The sequence below is a fragment of the Somniosus microcephalus genome, chromosome 20, assembly GCF_052327205.1.
Source record: "Somniosus microcephalus isolate GS21.2 chromosome 20, FLI_Smic_1.0, whole genome shotgun sequence".
Classification (NCBI taxonomy): Eukaryota; Metazoa; Chordata; class Chondrichthyes; order Squaliformes; family Somniosidae; genus Somniosus; species Somniosus microcephalus.
In genome coordinates, this window is record NC_141006.1 from 3,404,676 (window position 1) to 3,418,884 (window position 14,209).

Genomic DNA, 14,209 nt, shown 5'->3' on the forward strand with positions numbered 1-14,209 from the left:
CGACCGCCCCATCGAGACAGCACAACCGCCGAGACGAGGACGGCCACCCATCGCCGTTCCGGCAGCCCAAGCGCAATGGCCCGCCAGACCGCCAGCCGCCCCGCAGCCTCCACCTCAGGTGTAAAGGAGTCGTTCTGGCAGGTTCAACAGACACCCTCGCCATTTGACTTTGTCTGTTAAAGCGAATTTTGGGGGGTCGCATGTGGTGGAGCCACTGAATGACTCTGGGCAACTGTATATAATTCCCTTTAACGATGTCTAACACCAACGATGGCCTGTACCAGTCTGTTAGTTATTTCTGTGTTTGTACATACTGTTTGCATGTACGGGCCGTGCTCCCTTTAAGACTGCAGTAAAATGCAGGTAAACGCAATGACGTCATGCTGCTAATCACGTGACCCCCAAACACGGGAAAAACGTGATGACGTCATGACGCCATCCACGGGACCGCCCTGGCAGTCCTCGTGGAAGCTCCATCTTGTAAAGACCTGTTTTCGTCGTTCTCCTGTATCGATCTCAACAAACTGTTTGAACTCATTTAGTTTTACATTAAAAACCTGTTTGTTTGATCGCCTGAGTCGACCTCAGTTATTAGTTGGGAATTCGTCAATTCCCACAATCCCAATACTAACATTGCTGGTGGTGATTCCAATGCTAACATTGCTAGTGGTGATCAAAATAGTAACATTGCTGGTGGTGATCCCAATACTAATGTTGCTGGTGGTGATCCCAATACTAACATCACTGGTGGTGATCCCAAAGCTAACATCGCTGCTGTTGATCCCAATACTAACATTGGTGGTGGTGCTCCCAGTATTAACATTGCTGTTGGTTCTCCCAATACTAACATCACTGGTGGTGATCCCAATACTAAAATTGCTCGTGGTGAGCCCACTGCTCTCATTGCTGGTGGGAATCCCGAATTTGTCATTACCAGTTGTGTCGCTATTCTAACATTATATGTGGTTGGGGAGTAACACCTCCCAATCCCACATACTCTACAACCTAAAAGCACAAGAGCAGCGGGCGCATGGGAACATCATCATCTCCAAGTTCCCCTCCAAGTCACACAGCATCCTGACTTGGAATTATAACACTGATCCTTCAGCGTCGCTGAGTCCAAATCCTGGAACTCCCTCCCTACCAGCACTGTGGGAGTACCTGCACCGCACGGACTGAAGCCGTTCAAGAAGAAGGCTCACTATCACTGTCTCAGGGGCCCTTTGGGATGGGCAATAAATGCTGGTCTTGCCAGCGAAGCCCACATCCCAGGAATGAATTAAAAATACAGGCCACACCGAGTAAAGGCAACATGGTTCCTTAACTGAAGGACATTAGAGAACCAGTTAGCTTTATATGACAATCCAAGAGCTTCATGGTCAACATTAATCACAGTAGATTTTCTGATTTATTTAGTTAACTGAATTGAAATTCAGCAAATTGCCATCTGTGTGATTTGAGCTGTCGTTACAGGATAATTAGCCAATGCTTCTGGATTACTGTGTCAAAAACATAACCACCATGCTAACGTAATCTGTTGCTGTTCCTGAAAGCATTGATGTTTACAATTCATAATTTTGGAACCTCTATTAGGTCCCACCTCAGCCTTCTCTTTTCTAGAGAAAAGAGTCCCTGACTTTTCAGTCATTTCAGAAAGTTATAACCTCTCAGTCAAATAGGTTTTCCCTTGTGCTGGTTCTCTCACCACTTGCCGCAAGCCCAGACTGTTTGCACCTTCTCCAATACCTCAATATCCTTTTTTGTAAGATGGAGACCAATCTCTGCACAGTACACCAAGTGTGGCCTAACCAAGTTTCTATACAAGTTAAATATTAATTTTCTTTCAGAATACGTGGCCTCCTTATTCCTCCTACCAAAATAGAGCACTTCACATTCTTACACTGAAATTAGTTGGTCATTTACACTCACATTCTGCAAGTTTGTTACCATTTTATTGTATGTTGTCGCAATTTTTCTCAGAATCATAGAATCATAGAATGCTTACAGAAGTGAAGATGAGGTAGAAGATCAGCCATGATCTTATTGAATGGCGCAGCAGGTTCGAAGGGCCAAATGGCCTACCCCTGCTACGATTGCTTATATTCTTATGTTCTTATTCAAGAAGGCCATTCGGCCCATGAAGCTCCTGCCTGCTTTCTGCAAGTGCACTTCAGCTAGTCACACTCCCCTGCCCTGACTTTTTTTTTAATCCATCCCTAATTGCCCTTGAGAAGGTGGTGGTCAACCACCTTCTTGAACCGCTGCAGTCCGTGTGGTGAAGTTCCACCCACAGTGCTGTTAGGGAGGGAGTTCCAGGACATTGATTCAGCGACGCTAAGGATCTGTGATATATTTCCAAGGCAGGATGGTGTATGACTTGTAGGGGAACTTGGAGATGGTGATGTTCCCATGCGCCGGCTGCCCTTGAAAAATGTCTAAAGTTATTTTTCAAATCAGTTGTTTTATTTTAAATGTTTAATTAAATTGTATATTAATTCATTCTAGACATGTAATGATTTATTTTTATTTGAGTGTTGTGAAAGTGTTGGAATTCCTATTATGCTTATGGGGAATTCTGTACATAAATGGAATCCCAATAAGCATAATGGGAATCCCCGTTTTTGATTGGTTGGACCGGCCCACATGATCCCAGGGACGGTTGCGAACCGCATGCACCCGTGGGATATGTGGGCCTTTATGCAGGCATCCGCCTGGAGGCCCAGGAGCATGAGTCTTCGAAGGTACAGAGGCACCAGGTAGGTGCGGACTTTTCTTGCGGTTCATTAAATCCAATGGAATCCTGCCGGCCACTCACAGCGTTTATTTTTTTGCGACCTTGTAGTGAAGTAGAGTGTCAGTGAGATTTTATAGTGAAATTGTAATAACAGGACAAGTCTGCTTTGGATGATATACAGGCCGATGATATAGGCTGATAGATTCTGAATTGAAATATAATGTAAACCATTGAAACTGTTGAATTGTAATTCACCCCACCACCAGCAGTTTAATTAGACTTTTCGTATTAACAATCCTATTACAAACATCAAAGGTTACAAGAATATCCGGGATCTGAATGTGTACGAGACACTGTTCTTAATCCACTCGATAAGCTGAACAATGATGAGCTGCTTCACCTTGTCCGGAACAGTAGAACCAGAGGACACGGCCTGAGATTGAATGGGCAAATTCAAAACGAATCTCTGTAAACATTGTTTCAGTGAGCGACTGTCTATCTATGGAACAGGCTTCCTTCCGAATCTTTATATTTAAAACTAGAGGACAGGAGGATTAGAATTAGAATAAAGGGGAATTTAGGGGAACACTGTAAATGTTTAATTAGAAATGGAGAAAAGGAAAATTAAGTGCAATAAAGTAACCTTTAATTAGAAATAGAATAAAGGGAATATAGGCGAACATCGGAATGATTTAATTAGAAATAGAGGTCAGTGGAATATGGCAACGGCTGTTAGAAATAGGGACCAGCGGGTCACAATAACACTTCATTTAAAAGTAGGGGACACGGGAAGACAGCAACTGTTCAATTAGAAATAGAGGACAAGGAATTTCAGGGGAATAAGCTAACTCTAATTAGACATAGACTAACAGGAGACATGGGGTAACACAGTAACTGTTCATTTAAAAGTAGGGGTCTGGAGAGACAGAAACTGTTTATTTAGAAATAGAGGAGACGGGAATGTCAGGGAAACACAGTAACTGTTAATTAGAAACAGAGAAACACAAGGGAATACAACAACTGGTTAATTCGAAACAGGAGACGGGGAATCACAACCACATCAGATTGAACGTGACACGGTAATGTAATGGTTAATTATACATGCCGTTGGTTTCTATTTTACCTGTTGAGTTTGGATGATGTGGTTGATTGCAGGTCGCCTTCTCACGATTGTAGCTAGGTTCAGAACATCGCTGACTGATGGAACTGAAACCTCTGCCGGCTGCCTGACTCGGTCCTTAAATACTACTGGTGGTCCGCATCCAGTAAAATGAGAATGTGGCTCTTACACATACCGGCCGCAACTAATCACCACTTCCCCCAGAAGCAGGATGCCAGCCGGTTTGGCAGAACCCGGTGTCCACGGGGCCCTGCAACCAAGAGAATTGTGGTTTTGGAGAAGGTCTGGGTCAGGTGGAACGTTAAAGAGTGTCGGGTAAAGCGGGCTCTTAATCACAGTTAATAAATGAAGCCCATTCACAATAAAATTACAAAGGCTATTGTCAGCATAAGCTTTTCAATAAGGTTCTTGAACACTGGCGTGAGGTGCCATAGGTATATTCAGCTCATATGCCATAGTCCGTACACACACATTTAAAAGGTAGAAATGAGAAGCACACCTGATGATGGTTGGTGTGGAGACCCAAACATGTCACAGTCCTGAGCTCAGGCCTTCACCAAACCGAATACTCATTCGAAACTCTTAGTCTGCATTCATTGTTCTCACTCCCTGTACTCGACAATCCTCACCTTTCTGCATTACACAATTATATCAAAGATAAAATAAAACTCCACATAAAGATAATTTAATTGATTTATCTGATCGATAGTTTCACTCTTGGCCCATATAATTGCAATTATACCAAGTGAAACCTTTAACAGTAAGACTTCTTGTTTCTGTATCTATTGTACTAATTGAAAATGATGATGGATGTCCAGAAGTTGCCCTTTGCAGAACTAGCTTTCATCCCAAACTGTTACCAAATGATTAAAGTTCCCTGAAATTGGAGAATTTGTTTGCAATGTCGAGTTTCATTAAATCCGCTTATTACTTCATCGTGAAACTGACCATTGCTGCAGGGTCAGCCGTGGCCCAACGGCCCAGCGGTACTTTAAACAGACTTGTACTTCGCTGCTTAACAGGAAAAGGCTAAATGTTATCATTGCTACAATAGAAAGATAAACCAATCCCTTATCACATCAGCAGACTTTAGGATATTCTGATTAGCGGAAAATGATTATATTGATCCGGGGTAAAAGAAAGAATAGGAAAGATTTCTATTAATATAGCTCCTGTCACGACCACCGGCCCTTTACAGCCAATGCAGTACTTTTTGAGGTGTAATCGCTGTTGTAATGTAGGAAACTCGACAGCAATTTGCGCACACGAAGCTCCCACAAACAGCAATGTAATAATGACCAGATAATTAGTTTTGTTACTGCTGTTAATTGAGGGATGAATATTGGCTGGGACACCCAGGATTACTCCCTGCTCCTCTTCGAAATAGGGCAAATGATCTTTTAGTGGTTAGCACTGTTGCCTCACAGCGCCAGGGACCCGGGTTCAAATCCGGCCTCGGGTGACTGTCTGTGTGGAGTTTGCACATTCTCCCCGTGTTTGCGTGGGTTTCCTCCGGGTGCTCCGGTTTCCTCCCACAGTCCAAAGATGTGCGGGTTAGGTTGATTGGCCATGATAAAAATTGGCCCTTAGTGTTAGGGGGATTAAATATGCGGGGTTACGGGGATAGGGCTTGGGTGGGATGGCTGTCGGTGTAGGGACCAGGTGCTAGGGTTTGGATGATCAGCCATGATCTCGTTGAATGGCGGAGCAGGCTCGAAGGGCCGAATGGCCTACTCCTGCTCCTATCTTCTATGTTTCTACGTCCACCTGAGAGGGCAGATGGAGTCTTGGTTTAATGTCTAATTCGAAAGAGGGCATCTCCGACAGTGCAGCACTCCCTCAGCCCTGCACTGGCCTGTCAGCCTAGATTATGGTAGATTATTGAGTCCCTGGAGTGGGACTTCTCACGAGGTTGCTCCCAGCTGAGCGACGGCTGACCCAGGGAAAGCAGCAGACACAAAACACACGGCACAAAAAGGAAGAAAGGTTTTCTGATACCTGTTCATTTTCACAGCAACAATCGGCTTTGCTCCTAACAGTAAGACGGCCATTCGAAAATGGAGCACGGGCTGTAATTTAACTCTACTTAAAGGAAGCTGTAGTTTAATTTTTCATTTTTTTAACCAACATCAGAAGCAATGTCCAAGGAGATTTCAACACCTTCTTCAGCTCTTCCCTGAAATTAGTTTGTGTAGCTGCATAAATACACGTGTTTGTACAGGAACTCAGATACATGAGCATATATCCGGTTTGAATGGCGATGTATGCAGGAGATGTATAAACGGGTCGACGATGCACGGCCAGGCTGCTAACTATAGAACTCACGGCAGATGTCAGCCACAACAATAAAGCACTGCCCGATACAACGAACAGTAAAATGATGGATTTCCTTCGACTCTCCATCTCTGGATCACTTTGCTTCTCGCTGCTGTGACCCCGGAGTTTCCTGCGGGCTCTACTGGCCACTAAAATACGGTTGACTGTCAAACAATTACACAGTAATATCAAAGCAAAAGGAAGATATGTATATAAAACACTTTCTAAGTGGGAGTAGGCTACACCTGCAGGCGATGTATAAAAAGCCGCACTGGGACGGAAACCCCAGGGAACATTGTTGATTATTCGTTTGGGTTCAAAGGCAAACCAATAGGGGATGTTCTCTAAATAAACAAGGACAGTGACCGTTGTTATAACCACGGCTGCAGTTCTCCCTGTGCAATACTTTGTTTTAAACTTCTGACAACATATAGCTACAAATCGATCAAATGTGAAGGAGACGGTAAACCACACCGACATATCCAGGTTGGCACAAGACATGTACATCATGAACTTACAAACGGCAGTGTAGGACAGGAATGGATTTGGGAAGCGTCTACTCAAAACCTTATATACAATTACATTGACGATCATGACCAGTAGATCCGCTGTTGCCATGGCCACCATGTAGGCCGAGATACATTTGGAAAGGCCGCAGTTTCCTCTGGAGAGAACCACCATTGTCAACAGGTTCGCTGTAAGAAAGAGGGACACGAGTAAGTAACGGGGACACTCGGATAAATCTTACATCGTATTGTGGGGAGATGAAACGATGTGTTCCTATTTAGGATTATGCACACCTTATTATATAGGAGCATTGACAATAGAGCTTTTCAAACGAAATTAATCATTAAACACTCAATATCGAGGGAGCAGGAATGCACCGTCCTTCCAGCACACCTCAGTCAGCCTGTGTCAAGGTGATGGGTGGAGGTTGGTGTTGGGAGGGTCGCTCGTATTCAGTATCGGCAATGGCAACAGATAGCGAGGTCAACAACACTGACAACCAGGCACTGATGGCACAACGGAGGGGAATGTTGACTTGGTGCGACATTGTAAAACGGGCGTCAACGGAGCAGCTGACCATGATCCATGTCTTCGATTGAATTTCCATCACTATCGCCACTGACACTATATTCATGCATAAAGACAGAAAAATCTGCAAATACTCAGCAAGACCAGCATCATCTGTAGAGAGGGAAACAAAGTTAACGTTTCATGTCGATGCCTTTCGTTTGAAAGCCATTGAGTCTCGGTTCAGACTTTAATGGTGCGGTCCATGTCAAGCCGCAGTACCTCGCAGGGACAGTACAGTTACAGATTAAAGTCCCTTAACGTGCAAACTTGGATGGTTCTATAACTTGTTCAAATTCAGAGACAATAAAGAAGCTGATTTCCTAACATACATCCAAACACATATTCCATTGCAGTGTGGAGCGCTGAAAGCATCCCGCCATGAGGCTGGTACCATGTGATGCACCGAGCCAATTTGATGAGTTACAGCGGCCCCAGGGAGCAATCGATGGAATTTTACATTTAATCACATCGGTTTAATTTGCGAGGGGGATCTCGGAATCAGGTGTCACCTGTATTCAATATAACTTACCTACAATTACTGGAAAGATATAAATTCAAATAATACATTCAGCTGAGACACAAACATTCGGGATTGGTCGAAACTCTGCACTTCTTCTATTTACAATCGCCCCGAGGAAGCTGCTCGGTAAAAGAGCGGGAGTTGGTGGAGCCGTGAAGGTTCTTTGCAGCCGAGGGGAAGGGAGCAGCTCCCTGAGTGGCAATTATTGCTCCAAATATCTTTCACAGTCCTCTGATGGGTGGAGGTGGCTGCAGTGCAAGGAATTATACACTTAGTGTACACAGGGAACAATGGTACAGATGACATGATTAACATGGGCACTAAGCAACACATTCTTTGGTGATCTATGTACGATCTGAGGGGCCGGGGAATCAACCTCGTCCACCCTCAGTAAGTGGAGCAAAGTTGAGCTCCCGGTGGCCACGATCCAGCGACCAGAGCAGCGCCTCAGCAGTCGCGCGGACTGATAGAATTCCCGCTGATATTCACCGACTGGTCCCGGTGGATCAATGACTCTGCAATGAGGACATTCTCGGAATCTGTTACATTAACACTGAGACAGTCAACAGCTATTAGGCAACATAATACATTGACTTACCGGGAACACCGAAGGTTGCGAGAATTGGGTAATAAATTTGCTCTATCTGTAAAATTGTTGGCAGTTGCATTTTGAAAAAAACGTGCGAAATCTGTCCAGCTTTAGGGTTCGGACTGGATTGAATCTGAGATCGGTAAATACTCCCCATTTATAGAACAATCGGAGCCTCGGTCAGAAAAACAGGTTACACAATAATAGGCGTTAGTTACAGTCAGTTAAGAAACAAGGAGCGATTTTCCGCTTCAGAGCGCCAGGCCGCCAGTGGGGAAATTGTATGGAAGGTAATTCCAGAGGGAATGTGCCCTGCGCTTGGTCCCTGAACGCTGAATGTAACATCCCTCCTGGACTCTGCGTTAGACTCTTCAAGGCACACATTTATTCGGTGAACAGTTTTCTCATCCATTGCAAAATCAACATTTAATTTTTTACTGTAATGATGACTCCACTCTAATATAAATGGCAATGATTCATCGCTAACATCACTAGTGATGACTACTCACTAATATTGCTGGCGGTTACCCTACTTTAATATTAATGGTGATGAAGCTACGCTGACAATAATGGTGGTGATAATATTCTACCACTACTGGTGGGGATTATACTCTAACAGTACCGCTGGTAACCCAACCCAAAATATACCGGTGAGGGCGCACTCTAAAGTTATTGCTGGTAAACTTAATCTAACATTACTGGTGGTGAGCCTACGCTAACATTACTGGTGGTGACCCTACTCTAACATTACTAGTGGTGACTCTACTCTAACATTACTGGTGGTGACTCTACTCTAACATTACTGGCGGTGACCCTACTCTAACATTACTGGTGGTGACTCTACTCTTACATTACTGGTGGTGACCCTACTCTAACATTACTGGCGGTGACTCTACTCTAACATTACTGGTGGTGACTCTACTCTAACATTACTGGTGGTGACCCTACTATAACATTACTGGTGGTGACCCTACTCTAACATTACTAGTGGTGACTCTACTCGAATATTACTGGTGGTGACTCTACATTAACATTACTGGCGGTGGCCCTAATCTAACATTAATAGTGTTGACCTTTCTCTACCATTACCGGTGGTGACTCTACTGTACCATTACTGGTAATTAAACTGCTCTAACATTACTGGTGGTGAAAGTACTCTTACATTACTGGTGGTATCCCGACTCTATCAAGACTAAAGAGGCAGAGGGAATGAAATAGATTAAGAGGCCAGGCTGGGAGAGAACAAAAGAGAAGAGACATTAAGAGGTATTCAAAACAAGACGAGATGGCGATAGGACTAGTGGAGACAAAAGGCAGCTCTAGATTAGGTGTGAAATGCACTGGAAGAATGAGAGACAGCTGCCATGTGGGAGAGAGAAAAAAAAAAAGGAAAGGTGGGGGGAAACCAAAACAAAGGTGTGGATAAAAAATATAAGTAAAAATGTAATAGGGGCCGAGGTTATGATCTGAAATTGTTGAACTCGATATTGAGTCTGGAAAGCTGTAAAGTGCCTAATCGGAAGATGAGGTGCTGTTCCTCGAGTTTACATTGAGCTTCTGTGGAGCAATGCAAGAGGCCAAGGATGGTGAGGTCTGAGTGGGAATGGGGCGGTGAATTAAATTGACAGGCGACCGGAAGCTTGGGGTCACCCTTACGGTCTGAACGGAGGTGTTCCGAAAAGTGGTCACCCAATCTGCATTTGGTCTCCCCAGTGTAGAGGAGACTGCATCATGAGCAGCGAATACAGTATACTAGATTGCAAGAAGTACAAGTAAATCGCTGTTTCACCTGGAAGGGGTGTTTGGGGCCCTGGACAGTGGGAAGGGGGGAGGTATAAGGGCAGGTGTTACATCTCCTGTGCTTGCATGGGAAGGACCTCGCCGTCCTTGGCCTCTTGCATTGTTCCATGGAAGCTCAATGTAAATTCGAGGAACAGCACCTCATCTTTCGATTAGGCAGTTTACAGCTTTCCGGGCTCAATATCGAGTTCAACAATTTCAGATCATTACCTCGGCCCCTATTACATTTTTACTTATATTTTTTATCCACACCTTTGTTTTGGTTTCGCCCCCCCTTTCCTTTTATTTTTCTCTCTCTCCCACATGGCAACTGTCTCCCATTCTGCCAGCGCATTTCACACCTAATCTAGAGCTGTCTTTTGTCTCCCCTAGTCCTATCACCATCTCGTCTCATTTTGAATACCTCTTAATGTCTCTTCTTCTCTTTTGTTCTCTCCCAGCCCGGCCTTTTAATCTATTTCATTCCCTGTGCCTCTTTAGTCTTGATAAAGGGTTTTGACCCGAAACGTTGACTCTAATTTCTCTCCACGGATGTTGCCTGGCCTGCTGAGTTTTTCCAGCATTTTCTTTTGTTATTTCAGATTTCCAGCAGCTGCAGTATTTTGCTATCCTACATTTCTTGTGGTGACTCTGCTCAAACATTACTGGTGGTGAGTCTACTCTATCATTAACTGGCGGTGACCCTACTCTAACGTTAATGGTGGTGACTCTTCAATAACATTACTGCTGGTGACGCTACTCTAACATTACTGGCGGTGATCCTAATCTAACATTAATGGTGGTGACTCTATTCTAAAATTACAGGTGGTGACCCTAATCTAACATTACTGGTGGTGACATACACTAACTATAATCGTCGTGACTCTACTCTAACATTGTTGGCAGTGATCTTACTCTAACATTACTGGAGGCGAACCAACACTAACAGTGCTGGTGGTTACTGTACTCTAACATTACTAGAGGTGAACCAACTCTAACATTACTGGTGGTGACAGTACACTAACTTTACTGGTAGTGACCCTACTCTAACATTACTGGTGGTGACACTAATCTAACATTACTGGTGGTGAACCTGCTCAAACATTACTGGTGGGGAACAAACTCCAACAGTACTGCTGGTGAGCGTACAGTAACTTTACTGGTAATGACTCTAATGTAACATTACTGGTTGTGAAACTACTCTACCATTGCTGGCAGTGACCTTAGTATAACATTATTGGAGGTGAAGCAACACTAGCATTACTGGCGTTGGCCATACTCTAACATCACTGGAGGGCAACAAACTCTAATGGTACTGGTGGTGACCATATGCTAACTTTACTGGAAGTGACCCTACTGTAACATTACCGGTGGTGAATCTACGCTATCATTACTGGTGGTGAACCTAATCTAACATCAATGCTGGTGACCCTAATGTAACATTACTGGCTGATGACCCTACTCTAACATTACTGGTGGTGATGCTACTCTAACATAATTGTGGTGACCCTACACAAAAATTATTGAGAGTGACCCTAACTCTAACATTACTAGTGGTGACCCTACTCTAACATTACTGGTAGTGACACTAGACTTACATTACTGGTGGTGACGCTACTCTAATATTACTGGTGGTGACTGAACTCTAAGATTACTGTGGTGACCCCAGTCTAACATTACAGCTGGTAGCCCAACCAAAAAGTACTTGTGAGGGCCCACATTAACATTACTGGTGGTAATCTTACTCTACATTAATTGTGGCGACGCTACTCTAACATTACTGGTTATAGGGGTTATTAACATCAGCAGAAACAAACCCCAACTGTCACAATTAACATGGTTCAGTCCTGGATGTGATTAACAGCAGCAATAACAGCAGAATGCAACCCCTGCAGCCACTTGTGAACTCGCTGGTGTTTCAGCAGGTTGAATGACTGAGTGAATCCCTTCCAACACACGGAGCAGGTGAATGGCCTCTCCCCAGTGTGAACTCGCTGGTGTTTCACCAGGTGGGATGACAGGGGGGAATCCCTTCCCACAAAAGGAGCAGGTGAATGGCCTCTCCCCGGTGTGAGTACATTGGTGTCTCAGCAGACCATTTGCGCTTTTAAAGCTCAGCTCACACTTAGAACATTTAAAAGGTTTCTTATCAGAGTGAACAAGTTGATGTATCAGCAGGTTGGATGACTGAGTGAATCCCCTCCCACACACGGAGCAGGTGAACGGCCTCTCCCCAGTGTGAACTCGCTGGTGTGCCAGCAGGTGGGATGATACAGTGAATCCTTTCCCACACACGGAGCTGGTGAACAGTCTCTCCCCAGTGTGACTGCGCCGATGGATTTCCAGCTTGGATGGATAATTCAATCCCTTCCCACAGTCCCCACATTTCCACGGTTTCTCCGTGGTGCGGGTGTGTTTGTGTCTCTCCAGGTTGGATGATCAGTTGAAGTCGCGGCCACACACAGAAGACGTGGACAGTCTCTCCCCACTGTGAATGGTGCGCTGTTTTTTCAGGCTGTGTAACTGGTTAAAGCTCTTTCCACAGTCAGTGCACTGGAACACTCTCACTCGGGTGTGTGTGTCTCGGTGTTTTTCCAATCACACTGATGTTTGAAATTTTTTCCCACAGACAGAACAGACAAACATTTCTCCTTCCACATTCAAAGGCCGATGATATTCAGGTCCTGATGAATCGAGTGGCTCTGTCAGATCCTGATGTGATGTTTGGTTTGAGTTTCCTGTCTGCCTATCCTCCCCTTCTAACACCCTGTAAAAGGAGTTTACAAATGTCATCACTGTAGGTAGCAACATAGGAACAGGAGGAGGCCATTCAGCCCCTCAAGCCTGTTCCGCCATTCAATTAGATCATGGCTGGTCTGTATCTAAACTTCATTTACCCGCCTTGGTTCTGTACCCTTCAGTACTCTTGTCTAACAAAAGTGTTTTGAAATTTTCAATTGAACCTCAGCCTTGACAGCTTTTTAGGGGAGAGAGTTCCAGATTTCCAATACCCTTTGGCTGAAGATGTGCGTCCTGAAAATCACCCCTGAATGGCCGAGCTCTAGAAACATAGAAGATAGGAGCAGGAGTAGGCCATTCGGCTCCTCAAGCCTGCTCCACCATTTAATGAGATCATGGCTGATCATTCAAATTCAGTACCCTGTCCCTGCTTTCTCCCCATATCCCTTGATCCCTTTAGCCTCAAGAAAGATATCCAACTCCTTTTTGATTATATTTAATGAATTGGCCTCAACTGCCTTCTGTGGTAGAGAATTCCACAGGTTCACCACTCTCTGGGTGAAGAAATTCCTCCTCATCTCTGTCCTAAATGGCTTACCCCTTATCCTTAGACTGTGACCCCTGTTTCTGGACTACCTGGCCATCGGGAACATCCTTCTTGCATCTAGTCTGTCTAGTCCTGTTAGAATTTTATAAGTTTCAATGAGACCCCCTCTCATTCTTCTAAACCCCAGCGAATATAAGCCTAATCGACTCAATCTCTCCTCATACGTCATTCCTGCCATCCCAGGTATCAGTCTGGTGAAGTTTTGCTGCACTCTCTCCATGGCAAGAACGTCCTTCCTCAGATAAGGTGACCAAAACTGCACACAATACTCAAGGTGTGGTCTCACCAAGGCCCTGTATAGCTGCAGCAAGACTTCCTTGCTCCTGTACTCAAATCCTCTTGCTATGAAGGCCAATGAGGATACCAGCATCTTGTATCCTTTCAGCTAGCCTAGGGCTTAGCCCTGCCCCTGCCAAGGGCTTAGCCCTGCCCCTGCCAAGGGTTTAGCCATGCCCCTGCCAAGAATGACCAGCACCGCCTCCTTCAAGCAGGGGAGGTGAGGCTAGGAATGGGATATGTGCCTTGTGATTGGTGCAGGATGTTGGTAGGTGAGTGATTGGAGGTTGTGCATTGAGCAGTGTCTTGCAGTAGTGTCATGACGGCACAGAAGGAGGCCATTCGGCCCACCGAGTCCGTGCCAGCTCTCTGTAGAGCAATCCAGTCAGCCCCATTCCCCTGCTCTATCCCCATAGCCCTGCAAGTTTATTTCCCTCAAGTGCCTATCCAGT

The 14,209-nt window shown here is 44.8% G+C and overlaps 2 protein-coding genes across 2 annotated transcripts in view; both read right to left on the minus strand.

Moving 5' to 3' along the window:
• The window catches only part of trit1 (tRNA isopentenyltransferase 1), a 753,539-nt gene that overhangs the window by 86,149 nt on the left and 653,181 nt on the right, over nucleotides 1-14,209 (minus strand). The window lies entirely within an intron of this gene.
• Nucleotides 5,456-8,466, minus strand: LOC147103027 (somatostatin receptor type 5-like). Its single transcript, XM_085962291.1, has 2 exons — nucleotides 8,366-8,466; nucleotides 5,456-6,865 (listed from the first exon to the last, which is right to left on the minus strand). The coding sequence occupies exons 1-2, from the start codon at nucleotides 8,433-8,435 to the stop codon at nucleotides 5,958-5,960; spliced, it is 978 nt and encodes a 325-aa protein (XP_085818417.1). The 5' UTR covers nucleotides 8,436-8,466; the 3' UTR covers nucleotides 5,456-5,957.

Excerpts from the sequence above, each read along its gene's own strand:
- LOC147103027 (XM_085962291.1), bottom strand. The coding sequence starts at position 8,435 with ATGCAACTGCCAACAATTTTACAGATAGAGCAAATTTATTACCCAATT. Across the intron at positions 6,866-8,365 it reads CGCAACCTTCGGTGTTCCCG|CGAACCTGTTGACAATGGTG; the intron begins GTAAGTCAATGT and ends TCTTTCTTACAG.